The sequence below is a fragment of the Micromesistius poutassou genome (genome assembly GCF_964030765.1).
Source record: "Micromesistius poutassou genome assembly, chromosome: 23".
NCBI lineage: Eukaryota > Metazoa > Chordata > Actinopteri > Gadiformes > Gadidae > Micromesistius > Micromesistius poutassou.
Window position 1 is genome coordinate 4388507 of NC_140293.1, and position 27241 is coordinate 4415747.

General features: G+C 47.7%; 1 protein-coding gene across 2 annotated transcripts in view; it reads left to right on the forward strand.

The window, feature by feature from the left end:
* Positions 1-27076, forward strand: part of lrch4 (leucine-rich repeats and calponin homology (CH) domain containing 4) — a 32945-nt gene extending 5869 nt beyond the window's left edge. The window contains exons 2-17 of one of the 2 annotated variants that reach the window (XM_084487386.1): positions 11269-11413; positions 12783-12912; positions 14127-14232; positions 15186-15432; positions 16412-16508; positions 17152-17415; positions 18730-18788; positions 19981-20148; positions 20872-20940; positions 21088-21136; positions 21249-21312; positions 21638-21739; positions 21875-21972; positions 22120-22257; positions 22804-22881; positions 23408-25664. In XM_084487386.1, the coding sequence (XP_084343512.1) occupies positions 11269-11413; positions 12783-12912; positions 14127-14232; positions 15186-15432; positions 16412-16508; positions 17152-17415; positions 18730-18788; positions 19981-20148; positions 20872-20940; positions 21088-21136; positions 21249-21312; positions 21638-21739; positions 21875-21972; positions 22120-22257; positions 22804-22881; positions 23408-23701 (2108 nt within the window). In that variant the 3' untranslated portion in view covers positions 23702-25664. Of the gene's footprint in view, positions 1-11268; positions 11414-12782; positions 12913-14126; positions 14233-15185; positions 15433-16411; positions 16509-17151; positions 17416-18729; positions 18789-19980; positions 20149-20871; positions 20941-21087; positions 21137-21248; positions 21313-21637; positions 21740-21874; positions 21973-22119; positions 22258-22803; positions 22882-23407; positions 25665-26569 lie in introns of those variants that run through there. The other variant, XM_084487387.1, reaches the window with a different exon arrangement.
* The last annotated feature ends 165 nt before the right edge of the window (positions 27077-27241 follow it).

Consider the following 27241-nt stretch of genomic DNA (forward strand, 5'->3'; position numbering starts at 1 on the left):
CCCACCCCTGCTGCTAAATACAACACGGCTATGAATAAGACCGCATTAAGAGAGCATCCATCTCCTAATGTTTTTCTTCCTCTCATCTGTCATTCAAAAAGTGCCGGTCTGTTCTCTGTCAGCAAGCCCGCAGATGCTAGCTGCTGCCGGGGGTGGTGGTGGTGCTGGGAGAGGGGGCGTGGGTGGTGCATCTGGACTCCCAGAGGAAGTCATATGAGAAGGGGAAGGCACGGAGCGGCAGGAAGGAAGAGGAAGAGGTTTACCAGCCGGACTTGAGAGCATCTCGTTCTGCTAAAAGGAACAACAAACATCAGTCTCGTCCATTGAGTTTGTTTCCTAGAGTGCTTCGCTGAGTACATAACAGGTTGACATTGTTTTTTCCGATAACTTATCGACTCACAATGTTGACCTGATCTATTTAATGTGGGTGGGAACTCCTCAACTTCAACCCACTATACACACAGTTGTATCACGTCATTGAAAAAGTGTTCAGTAAGATTGGAAGGTTGTTGATCTTTTCGTTTGATCCATGTGTGCATTAGGATAATGTGGAATGGATTTTTATCTTTATGAAATTACGGTAACTCATCATGGTTACAAGGCATTTAGAAATGAATACATCAACAGCATCACAATCTTGCATATGATGACATGTTTAAACAGGACCCCTTTACTGGAATGCATGTCATATCGTCATTCTTGCCAAGTTACTGCCCTTATTTAGGAAAAGGTCACCAATCTTTTTGGCTGTTCTAGACAATGAGGTCAGCAGATGTTTACGTTGCCATACTCTATGGAGGGGGGTGTGTGGGCTCCACATCTGATCGTTGACTGATGATGACGATGATGACAAGTCACCGCTGTCACTGATAAAGGATTGCAGCTGCACTTTGCAATGCGTCAGGGGTAATTAGCAAAGCCAGGCTCTCTTTTAAGCACGATCTGGCCCCAACCAAGCCCCGTCTGACTCAGAGGAGAACATCATGTTCCATGCCTGGCGACCTAAAGGCGAACAAGCACCTCTAACCCATGTCTGAGGTCTTCTAGGTCAAAGCTGTGAATAATTTGGTAAGTGTCTCAGGGCTTGACACCACTTGTCAAGCACTGCACTGCCAAGCACGCACCTCGAATCTGTGATCCGATCCGTCCTGTTCGGTGAAATTATTATACTCAGTGGAGAGATTCTAGATTATTATTATTATTATTATTAATCATTTTGTTGGCCGCTACACACATAGGTCCCATGTAGGGCCGGGTGATATGTAAGCTATAAGCACACTGGTAGGTTTACCTGAACCCTTTTTAAGATGTTGCTTTTTCACTCAGACTTGGTCTCTCGTTAGTTCACGTTAACTAAGCATCGGGTGACTGTCAGCTCTCGTCAGCTCTGGGTCTGGGCCGCTACCCTACCGTGTAACGCTGTACGAGTGTGCATACATAATCCGCCGGTGTAGAGTGGACAACTTGGTGAATAATGAAAGCTGAGGCCATCCCTTTTCTTTGTTTTTCCTTCTCGTCTTTTGTGAGACAGCGGAGTCCTTTGGCTGTGCTGCAATGGTGGGTTCGGGGGGTCCAGATGGCGTATTTAGCCGGGCTTTCGGTACACGCTGGCATTAGAGAGCAGTTGGAGAGGGAAGGAGGGAGGGGGCGGTGGAAGAGGCCTGTGTGGGGCTGTGCTGCGTGTATCCATGCACATGACAACACCAAAGCACAGGTTTTTTTGGGTTCTCCGCACTGCCTGATGAAATGCAAGGAGATTAAAGCCAAGCTGTACAGGGCCGCTGAAGAAAAGGATCACATTTTTAGTCATCAAAAAGCCCCTCATCTGTCAGCTGCGTTGCGGTTATGTGTTGCTAGGGTTGACTTGTTCATTATCATATTTGTACATTGCCATAGGCAATACTTTGATTGCTGTGGTTCTCATGACTTTAAAGTGTATTCCATGCAAACATCTAAGGGTTGAAATACTCTTCAACCTTTTAGAAACCCAGTCCCAACTATTCGTTCAATGAGAATTGGCAGAATGGTAAGAAAGTGAGTGTGAATAATCTGTTTTCCACTGGAACAAGTTGTAACGAGGTTAATTCATTCCAGAGAACCGAAGCACTTGTTGATATCACTGCACAGACCCCAGTCCACTGATCCATGCCGCTCTGACACCCCTGCCTCGCACCGCAGTTACTATGGTGATTTGAGGACATCTCTACACATTCTCTGTTTCACTACTTGTCTATGTGTTTCTGACACCTGGCAGGACGCAACTAACAATAATGCTACGTACACTACAGTAAAAATATTTTTAGCTGAAACCTCACTTTCAGTTGCATTGTGTTGGACTCCTCACTAGTAACGTCTTTCCTCTTTTGCTGTAAGAAGAATTACACCCGATCTGATTGAATAAGGAACCCTTCGTATACCTTCACCACAACACAGTAGTGTGATTTTAATTGTGCATGACTAGAAGTTACATGAATACAAAGATTAGGCCTGTATACAATATAAAAATGTGCTCAGCCATATCACACACCTGAAAGCACAGTAACTTCCACAAATGGAGTACTGCGTGTTTGACCTTGAATGTGTCAATGCTCTCGCGTCATTTGCCTCGGAGATATCTGCAAGTCTGCGCTGCATGTTCCCAGCATTCTGCGTGTAACAGCTTTTTCTCTGGTATGTATTGGAATGTATCTCACGCTCGGATCGCTGACGTCTCGATGCTCTGCTGACGACAACCTGACTGCAATTATGGGCCACGAGACTGCCTCGACACACGGCCCAGCGCTCCACACAGAGACTCACACAGACAGGGTAGACCTCAGCTTTTACCTGCTCTGGACCTCAAGCCCTTTAATCGTTTGGTTCTGATCTCCCGCTGTTTACTCCCCTCACTACAAATTGTCCTCTTTCTCTGAGATCCACTCCTCTCCAAAGTCCTAGGGCTCAACTTAAGCTCCCATCATCAGACACTTCATCAAACAGTAATGAGTCCCCCTAGACGCCCGTCCTCGCCATCCCAAGCATTTCCGGGGGCAGAGCAGCTCTCTGGAGCTCTGCACTGTCAGGGAATCACAGCGGCTCTCGGCATTTGAGTCCACGCTCGGTGACTACGGACGGATCGTACTCTGTGTTTCACATTGCCCTCTGATGAGTGCAGTCCGTCCTTCTGCTGCTGCTGGCACTCTCAGGGTCACTCCCACACAAAATGCATGCATCAAAATAAAAACATAGGGCCACTTTACTTGGACTTTGTTGTAGGCCTGGGCAATAAAACAATAAATTATCGTATCGTGATAGACTTTTGATCAATATCAATATAAAACGTGTTCTATATATCGATAAGAGACTGGACCACCAAATCTAGCAGCTGGGTTTGTTCCACAAACACGGTTCCATACTTATTTATAATATTTGAGTGTTTTTCATTGTTGTATCGACATTGGAGTATTTATCAATGAAGAACAGTGGAAGGTCATATTAAGTGTTAAACAGAAGTGTTTAAATCCAGCATGGTAATTCGTAGTCTTTTTAGGTCACTACAATTATCAATAGTTATCGATATCGTTCAATATGATCAAGTTATATCGAGATATGTCTTTCAGCCATATCGCCCAGGCCTACTTTGTTGTGCAAAAGGTAGAATGCGTGCTCATGGATTGCAGCAGTCTATGGCTTCAAAGTCCCTGTGTAATGGCATATGTTTACAGTTTTTCTTAAAACAGGAAATTGGGGCAAAGCACTGTGGGGGAAGGGGATTGACTCAGTTCAATTTAATCTCATTCAAACGAGTTGTGCACACAACCAATCCTGTTAGCCAGCTAATGCATTCAATACATGTTCATGATGTACCAGGATAAATGCATTCTGTGTGCAGACAAGTAATTTAAAAGTGCAATCAATGGGTATATAAAATGCAGCTCAATAACACTATAGGCACCCACAGTATTAGCTATTAGTTGCTTAGCAAAAAGCTAATTAACTAATCTTCACTTTCTTCTCAATTCCCTCTCAACACAGTTTTAACAGGAAACGACAATACCACATCCTGTTCGTATGACGCCATTCAACAAGGAACTGTATCTTTGTATGTCAACTCTTTGAACGTTTTGCTCTGGTACTGTATGTAAATCAATCTGCAGGTCATTGGTGTGAAACCGCCTTGGCAAAAGGTGTGGCGATGGGTTGGGATGAAAGGAGAGGCAGTCCAATCGGAACAAGACCTATTTGTGTACCGTCCTCGGATCATGATTACGGCAACCTTTCCACCTTTTTTAGATTCGGTAGCAGATATAATAGCACCTCGAGTCACTCCCTTCTGCTGCTTGAGTCTGTTGTTATTGCTCGAATTAAACTGATGAACGCCCACTAACTGCGATGCAGTACAGGCTATACAGTGGGCTGCCTTTCCCTCTAAATGAGTAGCCGCTCATTTGAATACGGACTGGCAGGTGGAGCCCTGTCTCTGATAACACACTGTGATTACATCACTCTGCACTCATCAGGAGGGATCAACTACGTCCAATACACTATGTGTGGTGCTGCTGGCCTCGCTGTTGTTGTGTCAGTGTTTGGTTACTTTCGAATGTGTGTGTCGAATGGCCCCCCCATAGGGAGTCCAGAGGGAAACCCCCCCCCCTCCTCCAAGAATGTTGCAGCACGTCGTCGGGGACAACCACCTCACCCGTACCATTTGCTCTCCAGCGGATTAATGATGGACAAGTTGAGGAGGTTTGCGTGTTTTGTTTATTTCAACAGAGCATCATCTTCACATTATAAAAATTGGCAGACGTGTGGCTTTTGGCAGACCACATTTAGCACCCTAAATTAAGGCATGGTGGATAAACAGTGTCTTTCTATTCGACACAGAAGAATCATTGAACCTTTCATAACCCCTTTTTTTTTAATACAGTAAAAGTACACTCCAACCCTAACCGCCAACCCCTAGTGTATTATGAGTTAGTCACTTTGCAGAACAAATTCATTGTACGTTATAGTGTCATTATTTGACAAAATACACTCTATGTACCGGCCCTGCACTTGTACATTTAGACGGATTTAGAGCTGTGCTACCATGTCTGTTGTGGGTCATCTCTCTCTCTCTGTCTGTCTGGAGTTGTCTAGTCATCCTGCTTGGGCCACTCCTTGCTTGCTTTCTCTCTGCTGTGTGGAAACAGCTGTGCTACCTTGTCTGCATTGAGTTCTCTTTCTTTCTCTGTCTCTCTCCCTCCCCTTTGTGCCCCCTTACTGGTATTACGAGCCTGTTATTCATTTGCTGTAGCCCTTTTAACCCACGCCGCTTCTCTCACTGCACCTCCCTTCCTTAGAACATGATATGCATGGCATTGTGTCAGCGTGCCTTTTGTGAGCATGTGTGATTGTGCGCGCACAGTTTCTTAGTTCGCACAAACGCTGAGTTTCTCCCTCTCTCACTCACACACACATAGAGACACAGGCTTCATAGTGGGCTGACATGAAGCAACGCGTCGACTTCCGAACAGCACAGAAGCGGTAAACGGAGAGTCCTTCAGTAGGCCTATGAGGCCTCATGCGGGGAGGTAATCGGCTTGACTCGGTCTAATCTCCCAATGATCCCCACCAGGGAAAGGGGTGGAGCTTGAAAGTGGCTGGCAGGTCTCATCGTTGCTGCTGCTGCCGTCTACTGAAGCGCAGTATCTGCCTGGTTTGTTTTCACTCCTATCGCGTCCTCCCATCAGGCTTTCAGGTCGGGGACGGTGGACAAAGCAGCGGTTGTTTTCTCTCTCTCTGTCTCTCTGTCTCTATGACTTTTCAGGTTGTCTCTCTCTCTCTCTCTTTCTCTCGATCTGCCCTTTGTTCATAGTCACAGAAACGTTTACGCAAACAAACCGTAAGAACTAAGGATGGATGAAGAGGTCTGTAATCGTCACTAGTCTTGACTAGATTTTTATGACAGACATTCTTACTGCAGCACATTGTTAATGTGTAACTAGTCCGTCAATGTGCAATGACACCGTTGCCTGTCTGTGTTGCCGGCGCAACCTTCTTGCACATTGCCGTGGTGATCAGGGACCTGATCTGTCAAGCCTCTCAGAGCTCCCCCTGGGAATTGTGCTAAAAGTGAACTGAAAGGCAATAGGTGCTGCTCACAGCTCAGAGTAGCACCTGGGAGTGTCGTTGCCAAGCGTCCTACACCTACTCTCTGTGACTCCCTGCTTTTAGCAGTCGATGACATCACTATTGTACCACCTTATTAGTTGTAAATTGGACGTTTTGAAAAGATTTTCAGGAAGGAATTATGACCGTTGAATGCGAGCTGCATATTGATGTTGAAAGAATAGATGAATATAATAAACAATGTGTGGATTGCTGTGTGGAGTGGATTGCTCAATAACTTCAACTAAAATGGTAAATGATGTTGAGGCATGCCATTGCTATGCGAGCACAGCAGAATGTATTCTCAGTGATGAAGTCATTGTTTACATGGACGCAAATCTCCACTGATTACCTGGAGTGAGTGATTGTGCTACTGCGGTAATTGATGTATTGATGGTAAAAGCTGATTATCGCTGAAAAGCCAACTACACATTTTATGCTTCCTTCAGCAGTGTAACTGGTTTCTTTGGGCTGACCTGAGCCAGCCTGCAATCTTTGGGGTTGTTTGAGCTTGTAATAGGATTTACTGGTGGCGCAACACGCACACAACTTCTACCAGTAAAGGACTGGCTTATCCCTGTGTGTGCCTACTTACCAGTCTCTGCTACACTCACACCCTGGGATATTAATACACAGTTAGTTACACAAGCCAGAATCTGGCACTGATTCTACATGCGCTTTTGTTTCCGCATGACGGGATGGAGCCTGGATCTGTGTATGTGCTTAACAGACGTGTGTGTGTGTGTGTGTGTGTGTGTGTGTGTGTGTGTGTGTGTGTGTGTGTGTGCGTGTGCGTGTGCGTGTGCGCGTGCGCGCGCAATGTCTTGTGAAGGGGGTTGAGGCTGTAGGCCTTGATGCTCAAAAAGAGCTTTCTTCTTTCACCGAGGAGTCTCCCAGGAGCTGAGGTTAGGAGGTCAACGGTAACTTGGTTGCCCTGGAGCTCATCCCACTGGGGACGGACACACACACACACACACACACACACACACACACACACACACACACACACACACACACACACACACACACACACACACACACACACACACACACACACACACACACACACACACACACGTGTAAACCCCTCTGGGTATTTATTTACCTCCAAAAGCTTGCATTTGAATGTGGATTTTTAGACCCGTGATTATTTGACTTCAAGTGATCCAGAAAAATGCAGACCAAGGTGTACAGTTACAATGTGTGTATTTTGCATGCTCTGGGGATACATCCATCTACGTTTACAGTTAAGTATAGCTTCTAGGCTTTCTTGGCTAATAATATGTTACCTGGATACTAAGACTTGGAGAATCTGCATCGTTGCCATGGAAACTCAGCGGGGAGTACACCGGGTCAACAGCAAACTGACAATCACGTTACTAGTACGGCTTCGGGGTGACTTCTTTGTCTAAGTGTGTGCCTACGCGTGTGTGTTTAAGGCAATACGTTTACTAGGTTCCCTTGTTTGTTGAAACCTTGTCATTGGATCCACTTTGGTTCCGTTAAGGGCACCCCTGAGCCACACTTAGCTCAACGCTCTCCTTATACAACTCTCATAATTCAGACCCACAAACTCCACTCCACTTTTCCAAGGCAGTCGGCAGCGAATCACCATCTCGACTTCACCCTCTGTAAAAGGCTTTTCTTCCAGCTACGGCCGAAACTAAGCGCATTTTGCAACGCTGTGTGGGCTGATATGATCTCTCGCTGAGGTGCTACTCAAAGGGGTGGGCCCTGCAGGTAAATCTCCGCCTTGTCATGTTGTTTTGTAGGGCCGGGCCCAGCTCAGGGCTGGCTTGCTGTCCCAACCACAGCAGCCACGCCCACTGTGTCCGCTGCAGTGAGTAGCGTAGTAGTGTGGATACATGCCCAGTGTCATCTCCCGACCGGAAATCCCTTCCTCCCTCGTGTCTCTGAAGCCAACACTCGTGTTTTAAGTTTACTGTTGTTTTCCCAAAGCCATTACATCCCTGAGACAAGAACAAAATGGTGGTGTTCTTTCTTGTCCTTCTTTCTACAGTTCCCTAGGAGGGCTCATATATCCGAACACAGTCCTTTATATGTCCAGGACTGTATTGTTTGTAGGGTACAGAGTCTATGACTCACCTCCTTGCCAGAGTAGAAAGTAACAAGATTGAAGAGTTTTTATTCTTCATATCACAAGGTAGTTCTGGGACATGATATTGAGTTAAGACAAGGCATGCGGCTAAAGTACACAATAACGTATAAAGGCCAGGGCTCCTCGTGGGAGCCTATGTCCACGAGGTAGGTGGGGGTGGATCGCTGCAGAGCAAGGAGGTGGACGCGGTCTTCATCGGTACTGCATCTTCTCCATCCCCCAATGGGCCCCCCCACACACACACACACCCCCGCCTTCCCTCAACCCACCATCCATTGTTCCGGCCGCCCCCCTCCAGCTATGGGACAATGGAGGGCTCCAGATTGGGGAGAGCACTCCAGCCTTTGTGCTACTGTCCACTATTCCACTGCTTGTATATCTATCTGGTACACGCACACATACACAGACCCGGATACAGATACAGACACAGATACAGACACGCACAGACATACAGTATACACATATACACACACACGTCACACACACACACACACACATACACATACACATACACACACACACACACTCTTAGCATGGCAAAATGCGCAATCTTAACATTTTTGATGTGAAAAAAACAACCATTGCTTCTACTGTACACACGTTTTATTATCTACTTGATACAAACACGTTGTTAGCATTGGCAAACTGCGCAGTCTCTACATTTTTGTGTACAAACAACCGATGTCTCTACTGTACACACATTTGTATCTACTTGGAACATGCATGCACAAGACGTGTGTGTCCAGGGAGGGAATGTTGGCAGGGCCCCGTCGGCCCTCTGTATTAAATAGGCCATGGGAAGCCCGTCTGGCATGCAGGCTAATTCAATGGCGTTCATTAAAATGGGGTGCCGTTTTCCGGTCTCCTGGGCCCAAACCTAAACAAAAGCCAAGCACTGCGTGTCGTTTCACTGCGCTGAAAGAGATAAGGCCTATGTGGCCCGGCGGACATTAACACTACATCATGGTGCTGGTTATTATTTAGATTCTTTTTAAGGGAGAGAAGACATTAATCAGCCATATCACCCTGAATCCTAGTCTTGTTTGAAGGAGCTGACAATGCATTATCCGCCCCCGCCCCCCCCCCCCCCCCCTCCCCCCCTCCCGGCCTATTTTGTACACCATCAGCATCCAGCAGTCGATCAATATAAGCCTACCGGGGTGTCTGACAACGACAAATCCTGTCTGAGCGAAAGGTTACCATTAATGGTGTGCTTTGTGCACTCAAACAGGCCTATGGCTAAATCCTCCATTATCGCATGCCCTGTGTGCTAGGAGATGGAGAGAGTCAGAGAGAGAGAGAGACACACACACACACACACACACACACACACACACACACACACACACACACACACACACACACACACACACACACACACACACACACACACATACAAAGGTGTGTTTGTGTGGTCAGGCCAGATATCTCTCTCGGAGGGAGGGAGGGAGCAGGAGAGATAATTGCAGGGTTTACGTGGGAGGGACGTGCGGGGGCTGTGCGTAACACAGCGACGCTCAACTAGGTAGCGGTTGCCATTACTAGGAGGAGGGTTTGAGGGAAGACCAGGCCCACAGGGGACCAGAGGCAACGGAGAAGGAGCGGAGGCAGAAGACGGGCGAGGTTGGGGTGGGAGGGTGGAGGAAGGAGGGGGAGACTCCTAAAGACAAAGGAAGAGAGTACACACAGATGCAGAAAGTGGATATTGATGGTGTTTGTTCTGGAGAAAAGTAGGAAGTGGGAAGACAAAGAAGTTGGAGATCTGCGAGGCGAATATCCTAACGCATTTCCTTCCTTAACGAGTATAAAACAAATTTGAAATTGGGAAAACGTCAAAACCAAACCTAATGCAGACAGCACCTGCTTTGATGATACTTAGCTAGCCTAAATGCATACAACTTTTAATTTGCGGATATAATGGATGCATTTCCTGTACTTCTTTTGTTTTGAGGTCATCAAAAATGTATTTCCCCTTTTCTGTTGTACTGAACATTCAGGCTCGCGTTTTATATTACTTGTGACAAAAGGCCCATGAGCTGACCTGAATATCCCTGGAAAGGGAAGTGGGAATAAATGGGGTCTATATTTAGATGGCAGGAGGCCTAGAATCCAGAACGCGGGCAGAAACAGAGCTCAATCGAGCTGGCCTCTGCTATCCTGGATATTCTGTGTATGCCAGCATTCTTCTGACCATGGCTATGTTCTGTACGTAGTTTGTAGTGTTGTTCACTGTTTGTGGTGTTGTTTTATTATGTGTGTACGTTTTTGATTGGAGACACACTGAGTAGATCTTCCACCCAGAACCTCAATGTGGTTTCAATGGGGTAGAGTAGATATAGGTCATGCATGCCATGATGTTATCTGGCCCAAAAAAAAAGAAATTGGAAAACTTTATGAATGAAGATTAAATTAGCTCTAAAGACCATCAGCGTTAAAGGTCCAGTCGCTACGAAACAAAGGTTCTAGTGTTGGGAGCCACAGCCAGGAAGAAGTTAGTTACTACTTCTGCCTCAGTTACCGACCGCTGATCACATGACCCTTTATGGCCCTTGAAGACAAGAGAGTGTGCGTGTATGCATGCATGACTATCTGCAAAGTTAAACTAACTGTATGATGATGTGCAGTCTAACAAAATAGTGTGTTTGTGTGTGTGTGGATGTGGTTATATTGCGTGAGTTATACAAGCCAATTTAATATAGCACCTTCTTCGTCAACTATATGAATGTGTGCTGTTAGGTAAACTGTCAAACAACTTTTTACTTAAACTTTGATTGAACTTTTATTCCTATCAAAAAAACAAAAGTTTAGCTTCTTGTCCTTTTAGGTTCTGCTGAGATGGCAGTCGGGTTCAAACGCTGTCCACGGTCTAAAATATTAACGACGTGTGTGTGTGTGTGTGTGTGTGTGTGTGTGTGTGTGTGTGTGTGTGTGTGTGTGTGTGTGTGTGTGTGTGTGTGTGTGTGTGTGTGTGTGTGTGTGTGTGTGTGTGTGTGTGTGTGTGTGTGTGTGCGCGCTCACAGACCTCTCCAAGAACTGCCTGTGCGAGCTGCCTGAGGAGCTGTGCCACTTCATCTCCCTGGAGACGCTCAGCCTCTACCACAATGGCATGCGATCGCTCTCCTCCGGCCTGGGAAACCTCCAGGCCCTCACCTACCTCAACCTCAGGTAACACCCCCCCAAATCTCCTCACCGCACTGTGGCGGGACACGCCCTGCACCGCACACACACACACACACACACACACACACACACACACACACACACACACACACACACACACACACACACACACACACACACACACACACACACACACACACGGATGGGCCAGAGTGTGTGTGTGTGTGTGTGTCTGAGCCTTCCCCTTATTTGAACTGTCAACGTGTCTGACTCCACACCTAATGCCACCACTCCCCTAGCCCCACGAGTCAGTTTTAGATTAATTATCTAAGCTCCGATGGCAGACCAGCTCAAATCCGGGTGAACGGGGCGATTTCTGGTGCTTTCCCTACAACTTTGTTTCGACCAATGTAAGAGGGTCACGCTTAAAGCGCCAACTCATCGGCACCACGCGACTATTCCCGCAGGGAGGCCGAGCTAAAACATCCTGTCTGGGCAGCGAGTGAGAGATAAAGTGTCTGTGGAGGTTTCAAACAAACACTGTGTAGGCTGGCCGCTGTAGAAATCCCGTGATTCAATTCCCCTGCTGAAAGCTTTATCGACGCACGCAAAGTTAAGTTTCACTACTGTGGAAATATCCAGCTAATGAAACTGCAACAAGGTTTAACTCCCCCCTTTTCAGTTGTTGGTTTCCGGCCCAGGCTCTCTGCTCACCCCCTCCCACCAAGTAGCTACACTGTAGTCGGACTGCCGGTTCCCAGATCGCCACTCCCCTGAGCCTCCCCTCCTTTTAGCACCATTCATAACTGTAGCGTGAACTTGAGCTGTGTTAGGAGAGTGGTGAGACGGGGATTCAAACCCTGATCAGCCAACAAAAGGTAACCGCTTCTGAGCTTTGGGAGGTGTGCACGGCCAGCTGTGTCCGCCTGGTCTCTCCTTTCTCGCCCACATGAAACCAGCCCGTACGCGTCCCCACACCGAGAGAAAAATACACACACGAAAGGAACTATAAACTATGAACCACCCACCTCGGGTGTTTCTGAGACCCAGCCCACCTGCACACATTGTGCATGCATCTCTACAATTACATAATATTGTGTGTGTGTGTGTGTGTGTGTGTGTGTGTGTGTGTGTATGTCTCTCTTCCTCTCTCTGTCTGTCTCTGTCTCTGTCTCTCTCTCCCCCTGTCTCTCTCTCTCTCCCCCTGTCTCTCTCTCTCCCCCTGTCTCTCTCTCTCTCCCTCCCTCCCTCTCTCACTCCGTCTGTGTCTCTGTCTCCGTCTCTCCCCCTTGTCTCTCTCTTCCTCTCTGTCCCTGTTTCTGTCTCTGTCTCTCTCTCTTCCTCTCTGTCTCTGTCTCTCTCTTTGTCTCTCTCTCTGTCTCTCTGTCTCTCTCTCTCTGTCTCTCTCCCACAGTCGCAACCTCTTGTCCACCTTGCCCCCGGCGGTGTTCCAGCTCCCCCTGCTACGCGTGCTCATCGTCAGCAACAACAAGCTGTCGTCCCTGCCCGCCTCCATACACACCCTCACGCACCTCCGACAACTGGTATGTCACATGCACCGCGCTCCGTCGACTCGGGTTACACGCACACACGCACACGCACACAACCTTGTATGCCTCCATCAACAGTATCACTGTGCACCCGTCCTCTTCCTGTGTGAGAATCACACTGTGGTGGTGCAGCCGGGAGCTCTGCCACCATGGCACCTCTTCATAGAGTGACAGTTCTCCACCCCTTAGGTAGACTTAAAAGACTTGGGTAGACTTAAAGATGCCGCCGGTTAGATGGGAGAGTTAGTGAATAGAGAGAGAGCAGAAAGCAGCGGGAGAGAGAACAATTTTGAACCAAAGCCCTAACCTCTCTGCCCCCTTCCTCCCTCCCCTTGTTTCTCTGTCATCGAGAAGTGTTGCATTTCGCGTACCTGTGATTGGCGGGTAAGATGGATTCCCCGAACCAATCAAGGAGGAGATGCCCTGATCGGAAAACGGTCTCAAATTCAAATCGCCTTTTACAGAGGCTCGAATTAGCTCTTCAATCTTACCTACAGCACCTTTTTATGGAGTCCTTTATTGTATTTTTTCTTATTTTTTGAAGCAGCAAGTCTCAGATCGATGATTGATTTTTTCCTTTTTTTAAACAGTTAAACATATAAACATACGTTTCAGAAGACGCTCAATAGAAACAGTTGCCTTCTTAGTAGAGAGAAGCTGACCTTAAAGTTTTCGTGTGTATGTGCGTGTGCGTGTGGTTGCCTCTGGCTTGTTGGCTTGGCTTGACTCGTTGCATGTAAGAGGATATGCAATCATGTTAAATGATAACTGCCAGTGTCATTGTGTTTAAGATATCATGATACGGTTGTATAGTCTGCACTGTCTTTGATGTGCAGATATGCCCATTAAGTTCTCACAGTCTTAGTCTAACATCACACATTAAAGCTGCCGTAGGTATGATTTGAGCGTTTTAAAGACAGAGAGCAGAAAAGAGCCAAAGAAAGACAGATTTTTTTTTAACTAAACAACCGAACAAATGTCCACTCCCTCACCGCTCCCTCCCTCTCCATCTTTCTCCACCATTGAGAATCGTTGCATTTCACGCATCTGTGATTGACAAGCAAGATGGATTCCCGAACCAATCAGGGACCCTAACCCTGAGAAATGTCAGAAATGAGCCAGGAGTTAAAATTGTTAAATTTGTTTCTCCAATACGTGTCCTTCATCCTGACTGGGTTCTAATGACTGCTGTGGTTTCCTCCTGCCAGGACGCCAGCTGCAACGACCTGCAGGCCCTACCTGCAGAGCTGGGCCAGTTGGACAGCCTGAGGGACCTGAACCTGAGGAGAAACCAGCTCACCTCTCTGCCTGAAGGTATGGCTGCTGCCACTTGACCCCTGAGCCACTAACACACGCACACACACACACAAACTCACACACACACACACACACACACACACACCCCTTGTCACCCACCCTCTCATTAGTGGTCAGCTTGTGTTTCCAGCCCCCCTAGCCATGTCTTAAACACCCCAAACAAAGGAGGTTTAAACACGTTATTTAAACAGGACCGCTAATGGCTGCACGGTCATTTGTTTCGAAGCAGTCAAAAATTAGAAGGGCCGTGTTTACATTTCTACATGTAAGGGTTTTTAGCAGCTCTACCCTGATAGAGAATACCAGGGTGTCTGAATATGCAACTTCATGACTCACACGCCCCCTATCCCTCACACCGCCTCCACTTCCCAACCTGTCAAATGATTTGCATGTACTTGGACCATGATAGTTATACGAGTTGTTCAGGATTTCTTGTATTTTTTCATATTTAAGGCAACGGATGATGTTTCCTCAAAAGCGACAACAACCAATGTGTTTGCTGGTGGCCTGAGCTTCAGAACCTAATCAAATTGGGTTTATAATGTACCCTGGGTGGATGGATCTAGCTGTAGCCACAAACTAAATAGTCAAAAACTAAAAAAATACATGGATTGACGTAGCATATACATATTCAATAGCATATACTAGGACCGATGCACAGCACAAAGTACACACAAAAGCTCAAGACTCAAGACGTATCCCAAAGGATCTGATGACACTCTGCCCGTCTTACTTACCCATTTTCATCTAGACCGTGTCCCATCACAGTACAGTACCATGCACTCTAAAAACGCCATGTGACGTTGTTCTTTTCATCATCCATCAATTTTGCATAATGAACCGCGAGGGCTTAAGCCTCGACGCGACGACGACACCTGTCCACCTCTCTCCGTCTCCGTCTCCACGTCTGAACGTCTTTCTGTTGTTGTTGTTTTTTTTTTCTCCTCCAGAAATCTCGGAGCTGCCGCTGGTGCGCCTGGACCTGTCGTGCAACCGCATCTCCCACGTGCCCGTGTGCTACCGCCACCTGCGCCACCTGCAGAGCTTCCTGCTGGACAGCAACCCGCTGCAGCTGCCGCCCGCCCAGGTCTGCTCCAAGGGCAAGTACCACATCTTCAAGTACCTCAACATGGAGGCCTGCCGGAGGAACCAGGAGGAGCTGGAGCGCCACATGAGGCCCACCGGATTCACCAGCTGGTAAGGAGCGACGCCTCTGCGGTATCAGTCACCCGGCGGTGTCGCACGCCTGAACGGTCCGTTATGGTGGAGCGAGTTCAGACCGGCTCGAGGAAATGTAGTCAGTCTGCCTGTGTGTTCTTCTGTTCTGAAGTAGGCCCCTGAGCAATTGTCGTAAATCACGTTTGAATCACGGTTGGTCTCACCCCGAGCCTGTATTTCCAGCAGCACTGTTCCCGGCGTTCCGCCGGTCTGTGATTGGTTGTGCTCGCACGTCAATCAAGGGCTCTGCCTTGACAAGTAGGCGGTTCTTGACTCAGTGAATCAACGCTGTGGCCCCGGGCTTTCTGTACGAAAACGAGCGAGACCAGACGGGGGGGGGGGGGAGAGGGTTTGACGTTATCATAACGGCAAACGCGCAGCACGGGTCCTTTTGTGCCGTAAAGTTTAGATTACAAAAAATTCACAGATAGTAAAACTTCCTTAACAGTTATTTCAACAGCTTGTGTTGTGATGGATCTGGGTGGGGGGGTGTTTCATCATCGTCATAGTGATTAATTAGATCTTGATTGTCTCTTGCTATAGTAGCACTGAGCGATGCCTTTATAGACAATGCTGCTCTTGAGTTATGGCCCGGTCTTAAGTGGAAGAGAAGGAGGATGCGGGAGGGAAACTCAAGGGAGACGGTGGAGGAAACAAATCTGAAGGAAGAGGAGTGATGTGTCTCGAGGGTTGGAAGAGGAAGTTCAAAAAGAGTCTTTCTTCTGACGGTTCACCCCGTCCTTACGCAATGTGGAGGGAGGAGCGTTGTGTGAAACGGATCCGGCCCGCGGTTGATGAAAGATTCTGAACCCTGACGGGTGATTTGTCAAGAAGCAGAAGTTACTGGAGGATGGTAGAGTTCACGGGGAGAGAGAGGCATGAGTCGGTGCTCTGTAGTCTACTGAACCGACTAAACCGCATGTGTGTGCGTGTGTGCGTGTGTCTCCCCTCCCTCCAGCCTTTCGGACCACGAGCTGTTCTCGGGTCAGTTCGGAGGCCTGGATTCCGGCTTCAACAGCGTGGACAGCGGCAGTAAACGATGGTCGGGGAACGAGGTGTGTTTTCACATGAAGAGTGCGCGTGTGTGTGTGTCCTTATAAGCACTGCTCACATATAAGGATATATACGTGTTATATACGTGTCACGCATATAACAAGTAGTGCGGCAATGGTCCTGCGTTATCCAAAGAACTGAGTTCAGAGTGAACCTAGATAGATGTATACTTTATTGATCCCCAGGGGAATCTGCTCCAATCAGGAGGAGTTTATGACTGTGGAAAAGTTGTGGGATTTACAAATCTTATCCAAATAATTGTCCCTCATGGGTCAATTTCAAGCAGGCGGTTGACAATTAACAAGCACAGAAGACAACATACACCAGCAGCCCTACACATAGGCCTGGAGACAATCACAACACCAGAACATCAGGGCAGCAGGCTGACCTGAAAGCAGCGAACCATGGAGGCTAATGAGGAGTGGGAGTGGGGTTTAAAAGGGTACAACCGCATGGCTGTGTGTGTGTGTGTGTGTGTGTGTGTGTGTGTGTGTGTGTGTGTGTGTGTGTGTGTGTGTGTGTGTGTGTGTGTGTGTGTGTGTGTGTGTGTGTGTGTGTGTGTGTGTGTGTGTGTGTGTGTGTGCGCTGCTTGGCTTAACTAACCAGCTCACCACATGAACACTAACCTCGCTCCGTCACGTCCAGTCGGCGGACGACTTCTCGGAGCGTTCCCTCCGCGTGGCCGAGGTCAGCCGGGACCAGAAGAACCTGGCTGAGGAGGAGGAGGAGGAGGAAGAGGAGGCGGAGGCGGAGTCACGACCGCAGGCCCCGGCAGGCCGCGCCATCGCCGCCCTCCCCCCGGTGAACGGCGAGGCGGAGCAGGTGGACTTCATCGACAGCAGCATGACGGCGGAGGAGGACGAGGACGAGGACAACCTCCCCACCCCTACCCTCATGTCCGTATCTCTGGTATGTCAACACCCTCCTCCGCACTGGAAGGTCAGACTCGCGCTTTTCCCAAACACTTCCCCTCCATCCCAAAGTCGGTGGGAACCAGAGAGAGCCAAAGTGCAACCGGGACTTTTGGCGTTTACATTTGATGTTTATCGCGTTTCCTTGAATGTTCCAATGCAGTGTTTCAGCCGTGTGTCATGCATTCTCTGCCCTGTGTATACACCGCCGGGTCGGCAGGTCGGCTCTCATTTGTTTCGAGAAATCCCCTACGCTCACTGACATGCAAAACTGACCAGACTGAACAAATCATTTGTCCCCAGGGCTATACAACTGTACAATCTGTCAATAAAAAGGTAATGAGATAGACTTCTCTGCATAGTCTTCACCCTCTCAACCACTGTTCTTACCTCACTGTTTTATCTCACTTTATACAATATTTACTGGCTATGTTAGCCCTTTGCACAGCCCCTCCCTCCCTACCTCAGCCGGGACTAATTCACTTCAACCTTAATATTGACTGTTTATTTGTGTTCATCTCCCAATGTTTACATTATTCAGTATAATCCATAGTCCATATTATTTATTTATTGTTGTATTTTTCAAAACTCTATCTCTACGCTGCTATAGGTCCTTTCTACCAGGCCTACATATTGTACCTTATTTAGCCACACTTAATATTTAATATCTAATGCTGGTCTCTTGACTATACTTGCCTTACCTTGTTGCACTATCATCACTTTCATAGAGCACCTTACAAACATACTTGAACTGAACTGAATCACAGGGTCAGTCCCTGCCCTGTCACTCAACAGCCTCAGCATACTAATGTGGACCTTGTTGTTATTTGTTATTTAGTGTCTTTATCCTTATTCACTTTATCGTCCATGTGGATCTCTTTTTTTCTTTTGATAATCCTGCTTATCCGTGTTATATGTGTATGTTATGTGTGATGTCTCCATGTCTTTGAGCTACTTGGACCCTGCATTTCCCCTAGGGATCAATAAAGTCCAAATCCAGTCGCCAAATCCAGCAAATATTGACAAAGGTTGATGCAGTCTGGCATCCTGCAGTGTCTACAGTCGGATCCATCTGGCCGAGCACAGCCTCCCTGTCACGCGGCTCTATGCGAGGCACAGTGGTTAATGATTTCCCCGGCTTGGTTCACACCACTAGCGAGCCCAGTGGCTCATCGATGACGTGATGCTCCACTCAATGTCCTCGGTGCCAAATTCACACGTGGACACTAGACCAAGACGGCTGAGCGCTGGGGCCAGCCGGTGGCTGTCTTTTAAGAAGTGTTTAATGACTCCCCGTCTGTCCTGTCAACAGATGGAGAAGAAGGAGGCGCTGTCTGCATCCCAAACCCAGGATTCTGTTGCACCATGCAGGTAGGCTGTTTTATTTTTAGTTTATTTATTTCCTTGTTCTGTGTGTGTGTGTGTGTGTGTGTGTGTGTGTGTGTGTGTGTGTGTGTGTGTGTGTGTGTGTGTGTGTGTGTGTGTGTGTGTGTGTGTGTGTGTGTGTGTGAGAGAGAAGAGTACCGGTAACCAAATACTGATGAATCATCCGTATGCCACCTTATCCGTTGAATCCCTGGTTGTTAAATTGTCCCTTTCTGAAAGTTAATACCAAAAAAAGTTCCACCGGAAGTGGATGACATCACCTTTCTCTGATTTGAAGCGTCACACTATTGGTGGCTTAACCCTTTGTTGGGTGGGGTTGCTGTGGTCTACTTTGACAGTTGGGTTCCACTTTGGTGTGTGTGTGTGTTTCATGACGAGCAGTGTGTACACTGCAAGACGGTCAGTGAACGACATGAAGCTTTTCATCTGTTGTGGGTTATCCTTTTCCTTTCCTCCCTCTGGCTGCACACAAGGCCTCTCTCTATCACCGTATTTGAAGAGCTGGGAAAAGTCAATAGAGTTTGGTACATACAGTGTTACTCATTCACCACCCTTCAAAACTTTGACTACCAGAAAATGGGGAGACTCTTGAATTAGAAACGACCATTTTGCACAGTGCTGTATTGCGTAGATATTCTGGTCATGCGTTATACAACATGGAAGATTAGCATCGCTCAATTATTTTGCAATTACAACTTCCTGCCTCTTCTTGACAACGGATGCCGGGCAGGATGTGAAGACATCCCTTTACAATTGGGGTCTTCATTTAATGAAGGGAAATATGATGTTGACAAGAGATGGTTAAGTCTAGGACTCTGGAACCAACTTTTACTTTCTACCTTCAGCAGAGATTTTTATATGTGGACATATCATCCAGTTGTTCTGGTCATATCTATATCCCAAGAAGGGTATGTAATTTCACTACAGAACTACATCCAGGATTTATAAAGACGTGATCACGTTAATAACTCAATGCCATTTCTCAGTTTGCATATCGGTGCATAACGGCAAACACATACGCCGATACCGATATATCTCTGACATATCTGATATATCTCCCGCCAATATCGGCAGGTAAAATCGGACAATCGATGTATCGGTTCGGGCTCTTGTGTCTTTTTCTCAAATGCAACGCACCGTAACTCACTCTGTCCCTTCCCCTCCTCCCCCGTGGCAGATCCAGTCTCAAGGTGGAGCTGGGCCCCGCCTCCTCAGGCCCCGCCTCCTCAGGCCCCGCCTCCCCATCCAGCCCCACCCTGGAGGAGAAGAGGAGGCCCGGCACGCTGCTCATCTGGCAGGAGCGGGAGCGCCAGCAGAGGGAGCGGGAGCGGGCCCGCGACGGCATGTGAGTCCCCTCCCCCCCGTCAGCCGCTCAGCCAATCGGATCCCTGGTCCCTTAAGCTTATATAAGTCGACGCCGTAACGCAATGTTATCCGAAACGTCGTAAAACCACCTCCCCGTTCTCGGAGATCGGAGGAAACGGTGTGGGGCGCCTGTATGTGCGTGCACATATCGGAACAGGGGTGGTTCTCGCGAACTGCCGTGACATCGAGGCATTTGAGTGTGTGTAAGCGGCACTTTTTGAATCGTGGCGCAATCTCAGTTCAAAAGGGGTGTGGGTAATTCTCTAGGTAAAAACAAGGCTGTTTCCGCAAGCTCTATTTTATTTATCTACAGGGTGGAAGGGAAATGAAAGCTAAGCAAGCCAGGGCTTTGATCAGGAGGAACATGCCCACAAGCAGCTCTGACAGACTAAACAGCTCTGGCAGACCTGGGGACATAGGTTTACAAGTGGGAGTATTGTGGTACAAGGTTTTAGACTGGGATATGTTGGCAGCCAAACGGGTAATACTGGGAGGTTTATTAACAAAATTGAACAAATCAAAAGATGCGTCTCAGAAGATGTCTTCCTTTATCTCAGCTTAAAGGCAAGCGGTGGATTTCCGTGCTGCACAAACGCATTCTGTGTTTCTTGTTGGTTGTGAGTTGCGAGCTCAGGTTGACATTTGCATAACGGTTCTCCTTCTCGATATGTGGTCTCCACATGTCGAAACCCCTGTTCCGTAGCTTGCTGAAGTCATCGGCCAAAACAGGAAATCATGTGGCTTCGACACTTCAGACAGGAAACGGCACAGGGTAAGACAAACCTTCCAACCTTCCCCACTCAAACAGACTCTTCTCTTCCACAAGAACTCTGCTGACATCTAGTGGCATTGATTTGCAAGTACAACAATAGTGTCTGGTTTGTAAAAAGGGAATGTTTGGTGTTATGTCTCCCCCTAGTGGTGTGCAAGAGAACAGCCATCTGCCCGGCCTAAGACAGCGGTGTGCAGTAAGTATCTGGCCAGCACCGGCACACAAAGACAGACAATTCTGTCTCTGCCAAAAAATAATTTTGGATGCCTTCCTTTTGGATGCTAATTTTGAAATGTCTTCCCCACCAGAGTGCTGAACAGATGTCTGCCATACACCCCCCCACACCCATTCAGCGCTCTGCCAGCAGAACAGGTGACTCACACGGCTGCACACACACACACACACACACACACAGACGCACACACTACTGAAGGCAGAGCTCCTTTATAAATGTTGCCATCTGACATTTGAACCGTATCAAGCTGTACTTCATACTTGCTATTAAAATATGACTGGCATTCTGATACCCAATCAATCCGCTGCCTGCTGCAAACAGTCTTTTCAGGACTTATTTTGTCCCCGGTGACACTGCCCTTACTGTTATTCAACTGTCTCACTATTGTTACTGACCGGTTGCCTGTTAATAGAACCTATAAAGAGAGACACCTCTCCTGTTCACGTTTGTGTTCATGTCCAGACGTGCCGTCCTCCCCCAAAACCTCCCCCCCGGGCGGCCTCACCCAGAAGCCCAACAGCTTCCTGTTCCGCGCCACGTCCCGCGGCACCGTCAAGCCCAGCGGTAAGCAGGCGCACGCCGCCACAGGGGGACGGGCTCACGAGTTACCCCTCGAGTGCCGTCAAGCTAACGCAGACTTGGTCCCCCTCTCTCTCTCTGTCTCTCTCTCACTCGCTCTCCTCTCTCTCCCTGGGTCAGCGTCCTTCCAGAACCTGGGGGAGTCCGGCCGGAGCGACTCCCGCACCACCCTGCGCGGACCGAGGGAAGAGAGGCCCGAGGTCTCCAAGTTACGCAAGGTTTGCCTCCCCCCCCCCACCACCGGAACCGCACTCACAACTCGTCTGTCCTCTGGTACCTCTCCTCCCCCTCTAACCTGACCTCCTCGCCTCTCTCTCTCTCTCTCTCTCACTCTCACTCTCACTCTCTCTCTCTCTCTCTCTCAGACTCTGGAGTCCCGTTTGAAGACCACCCTGCCGGAGGACCTGGGAGAGGCCCTGTCCGACGGCACCGTCCTCTGCCAGCTGGCCAATCAGATCCGCCCGCGCTCCGTGGCCATCATCCACGTCCCCTCCCCGGCGGTGGTAAGGCTGCTCTCTGCACGAGGTCAAAGGCCACGGCTGAAGGATGCTAGTTTAAAGGTGCAGTAGGGAGGATTGAAGAGCTATTGTAGTCCTCCGTTAGTGAGTGACGTGAGCGGTGCAATATCTACAATATCTACTGGTCCACTGTGCACCTTCCTCTGTATGTTGTCATTTCAAACCCAATTCCGACCAATCAGGGCAGTCCGATTGGTTCGGAAAATTGCCCTTGCCTGTAAATCACTTGTGTGTGTGTGTGTGTGTGTGTGTGTGTGAATGCAACCCATCTCAACGGCTGCTTGGGTTGTTAATTTTCAAAATCGTTCCATCTTTACAGCGCTCGAATCTTACCTACTGCACCTTTAAGCTTCAGACTATCAACAGCTTCAGACTACAACTGCCAGCAATGTTAAAATGTGTATTTGATGGGTGTGTAACATGTAAGACACACCCACATTAGCATCGACCCTGTATCTCCATGCATGTGTTAAGACGCGTAGTCTGACGTGAGGCGTCCTTGCGTGACTTTTTGCCCCCCCCCCCCCACAGCCTAAGCTGAGCTCGGCCAAGTGCCGACTCAACGTGGAGAACTTCATCACCGCCTGCCGCAAGCTGGGCGTCCCCGAGGTGAGCCCCCCGGCCCGCGTCTCTCCCCCCCCCCCGTCCCCGTTCTCCCCCTTTGTCCTGTTTTGTACATGCAGTATGTTTGTGGATACTCACCCGTTTAAAGGCCGCCTCCGGTGTTTCTCTGTGCTTCTCCATCCAAATCGTCCATCCGTTGCTTTTCCTGACCAGAGGTTAATCCTAAGGGAAGCAGGCTGGAGGCGGCCCTTAACCCTCGTGCTTTAAGTGTACTCGTCGTGTCACTGAAATACTTTGATGCTCTGTTGTACCTCGACCTGTTGTACCCCGTTCTGACCTTTTTTTTCTTTGTTTCTCTTTCTTCACCTTCATCCACACACACACACACGCAAACTCACAAACACCTTTCCACACATACATACATACATACATACATACATACATACATACATACATGCGCACACACACACACACACACACATACATACATACATACATACATACATACATACATACACACACACACACACCTTTCCATACACACCCCCTCGCCCTCCTCCTCTGGCCTCAGACGGAGGTGTGTGTGTGCTCCGACGTGTTTCTGTGCAAGCTGCCCGCCGTGCTGCGCTGCGTGGCCGCCATGTCGGCCGCCGCCGCCCGACAGGATGAGCTGGGGGGGGGTCGGGAGGAGGAGGAGGAGGGGCCAGAGGGCAAGAGACCGGAGTCAGCGGACGCCGTCGCCCCCCTCTCCTCCTCCTCCTCCTCCTCCTCCTCGCCCCCCCCCTCGCTGCTCGCCCCCGGCTTCCTGCTCTTCTACTGTCTGCTCATGGTCCTGCTCTGCACCCTCTACCGCCTCCTGGTGTAGAGGAGGCCCCCGCAGAGAGAGGGGCTCTGGACCTTAATGTTAGAAACAAGACACACACACACACACGCATACGCACGGACACAGACACAGACACACACACACACACACACACACACACACACACACACTGTTGTCATCTTTTATTACATGTGCCTGTGTGTCTGGCTGATCGTCATAGCAACAAAAACGTATTGTCAGTCCGGAGCGGTGAATGAATGAACTGTAGGGCTAGAGCACATCACACACACACACACGCAGGGCTGTCACTGCTTGGAAGGGAACGATTGGTGTGTGTTTGTGTCCGGCCTGCACCTCCTCCACCCCAACCCCAGAATCGATCGAGAGACACGCCGACAATAGAGCCATAGGACGAGGAACACGCTATACATGCGCAGTGGCACATTTAGTCAAGGATTTCACATCGCATCACATATGAAAAACAGTACGCTACAGTTGAAAGCTTTGACGAGACAGACATGTTAATGTGTTTCCCAGCCCTGCCTTAGGCGAGCATAGACAGACGCTACGTCTTACCGCACAGCATGTCTTTACTGCCGGATCGCTTGCGAAGAGTGGCGAGAGTTAGCTGCTTTGACGCAGAGGAAATGTGAATGTGAGTTGTTTTTGAAGCCTCAAAGGAAGAAGGAAAGTTGTATACGGGATGTTTCTTTTTGTATCCACATACAGAGGTGATAAGCACTCAGGTGGTTTCTTACGTTTGACGCTACTCTAGCTAGAGGGACGATTGTATAGTGCCTCCTATCCAAAGTGGACTAACCCACCGGCAGTTCAATTTCTAGCTGCAATTTGTGCTGTGACCAGCAGGGGGCAATGTAGTAACGCCTCGAAGCTTAACATGGCAAATCCAAACTGACGGTACGTTTGTTCTTTGCTGTTGTGTCAGTGGTCAATTCGACCTGTTTTTTTTTTTTGCTTGAAGTCTGTATAAATGTAAACAAATTAAATTATTTTATTTTTATTTATTTTTTACTGCTGCAAATGCTTGGGGAAAAAGCAGAAGCCTTTGAGGCAGATTTAAGTCTTTCATGCCCCTTAATGTCTCCTTAAAACATAAACATTACACGTAGGTCAAATGCATGGCTATTAAATCAATAAAAGTAGAAGAGAGATTGTTTCAATATTTAATTGTTAAATCTTTCATAGTTCATCAAAGGGCTTCTGCTTTTTGTTTTTAACATGTTCTTTTGAAAATGCTCTTAAAAGTGCTGTGATGTTTGTGCAACAATACAAACGTTTGAGTATCTTAAAAACCCTACATCAAATCAAATATCTCCTCATAATTTCATAGATTGGATTTATCCAAAGGTACACTTAAGGCATTAATATTCATACGTGAAAATCAAAAACACTAATTCACCACTCATACTAAATGTTAGTTTTTTTCCTTAAAGGGGCAAACATACATTCTCTTTGGTTAAAGAATAACCAAACACTTAACAGCAGTCTTCTGGGTCGACCCTAACCCTAGAAGCACTGGTTAGTGCGGTTGCACCTTCTGATTGGCTAATATTGTTCCAGCCGTGTTGGTCACCTGCCACACATGTGTGGCTGGCGTTCTGTTCCTGAGGTTTTGATGCGAGATATTTTGTATCCACTTTTTATACCTATATTGTGCAAAGAGATCCATAAAATCTCTCATCCCCCATAATGTGTACAGTATAACCACTTCCTCCACCGTAAATGGCCTGCTGTTATAAGATGGAACTTATGTTTTAAAATGGTTTTATAAGTATGAGACAGGATGAACACCATTACTCACCCACTGGCTTAGAGCAAACTATATTCGTAATGATGATGATGTTGGCAGAAACAGAAATACTGTTGTATTTTATAATATTTATACAACGGTCATGTAATTACTGAGAGTCGAGTTTATACAAATCTATATGGTTTTTTTTCTCCCCCTTCTGTTGTAAATAATTAAAAACATTGAACATAAGAAGCGTTCTGCTCTGTCTGTTTGCCCATGCTCGTCCATGCATACAGTATATATATATATATATATGCTACATGTGCTTGTATTCTCTGTGCGTTTTGTGTGCTGCTCTACAAGAAGGTTTGTCGTTGCGATTCTAAAACTTTCCTTTGTTCAGACGGTTCAGAGGTGCGTTTGTCCAGCCAAGGTAATGCTACACAACTCTGTACTGCTTAATGGCACCCTGTGAGTTTGACCTGTGACCTTATGACCTTTTCCTGGTGCATGGTACGTTGGTGATGGACGCCTTTTGTAACCTTGTTGAAGCATGTGCTTTCTTTTTAAGTTTTACTGGGGGATGTTTGGTAATATTTGTGTCTGCATGTTAGCATTTACAGTTACAATATGGACTGCAGTAATGAGAAGGCCTGTTCCAGACCCATCCAAATGAAATGCAGGCCAAACCACCTCTAATGGACAATCATAATTCAATTCCAATACCCCCCCCCCCCAAATCCAGAATGGGTTGAGTTGAACAGAAGTCGTCAAACAGTTTGATTAACTCAATTAAAACCCAAACTTGATCTGACTGGGTCTGAGGCTGCTATGGTTTGCTTCGTCCCACTGACTGAACACAAACCATCTAGGACTGCTTGATAAGGACATAGGCCTAAAGTATCTAGAGGGATAATAATCATGGTGTTTTTTCGCCTTGCATGCGACTACATTAGCGTCACTTGAGCATTTTGTTGCAAGCTCATCCACGCTTCCTCCCCTTGAGAATGTCATTTTGCTTTCCGATGTTAGTTGCACACTTTCCTTGCGTGTCTTTGTGTCCTCCTCACGACTGCATGTTGCACGGCTCTTAGGTAAAGCGACTAATTCAACGACGCCCATACCCAGTCCCTCACCCTTTTCCTTTGCTCCCCCAGGAAGCCATCTGTGCCGCCCAGTTGATCACGGAGGAGGAGGGCCTGGGTCGGCTGGCCCAGACGGTGCAGGTCCTGGTGGACCTTCCGCCGGCCGCCGCCCACCACCGCCGCACCAGCAGGCAGGAGCTGCTAGGGGCGGACTGCTAAGAGCTGCACCATCCTTCTCTTAGCCCCATGTCGCCCACTGATTTTGCTGTCATCCAAAGGTCCAAAATGGTACTCTGTAAAAAGCAATTAAACATGCTATTTTGTAGTCATTGGTTGTTGAAAGTGAAAGGTGGATTTCTATAGTCTTTTACGGGTAAACCAAGCGTTAAGTTAGAACGCTTTTTTTAAGTAGGCCTTTACATTACAAACATGGCAAGTGGAAGTCGAGCAACTTGTTTTAAAGTTGACTCATACTTTTTTTTTGTTAGGATTTGTAACTTAAGATGGCAGCACATAACCTGGCCAGTTCCATTCCCTGTCATCGTCATTCAGTAAATTCAAATAAAAAGGTACACATTTTGATTGACTATATAGGCAGTGACATGAGTGTTGCTGTTTATTCCTGTGCCCATCAGACTCCATTCCACCTCCCATATTCAGTCCACAAAGACAGTTTATCTCTTCTTAACAGTTCTACAGATAACTATAATAACCCTAACAACCAATCAGAACCTGTTATGAAGG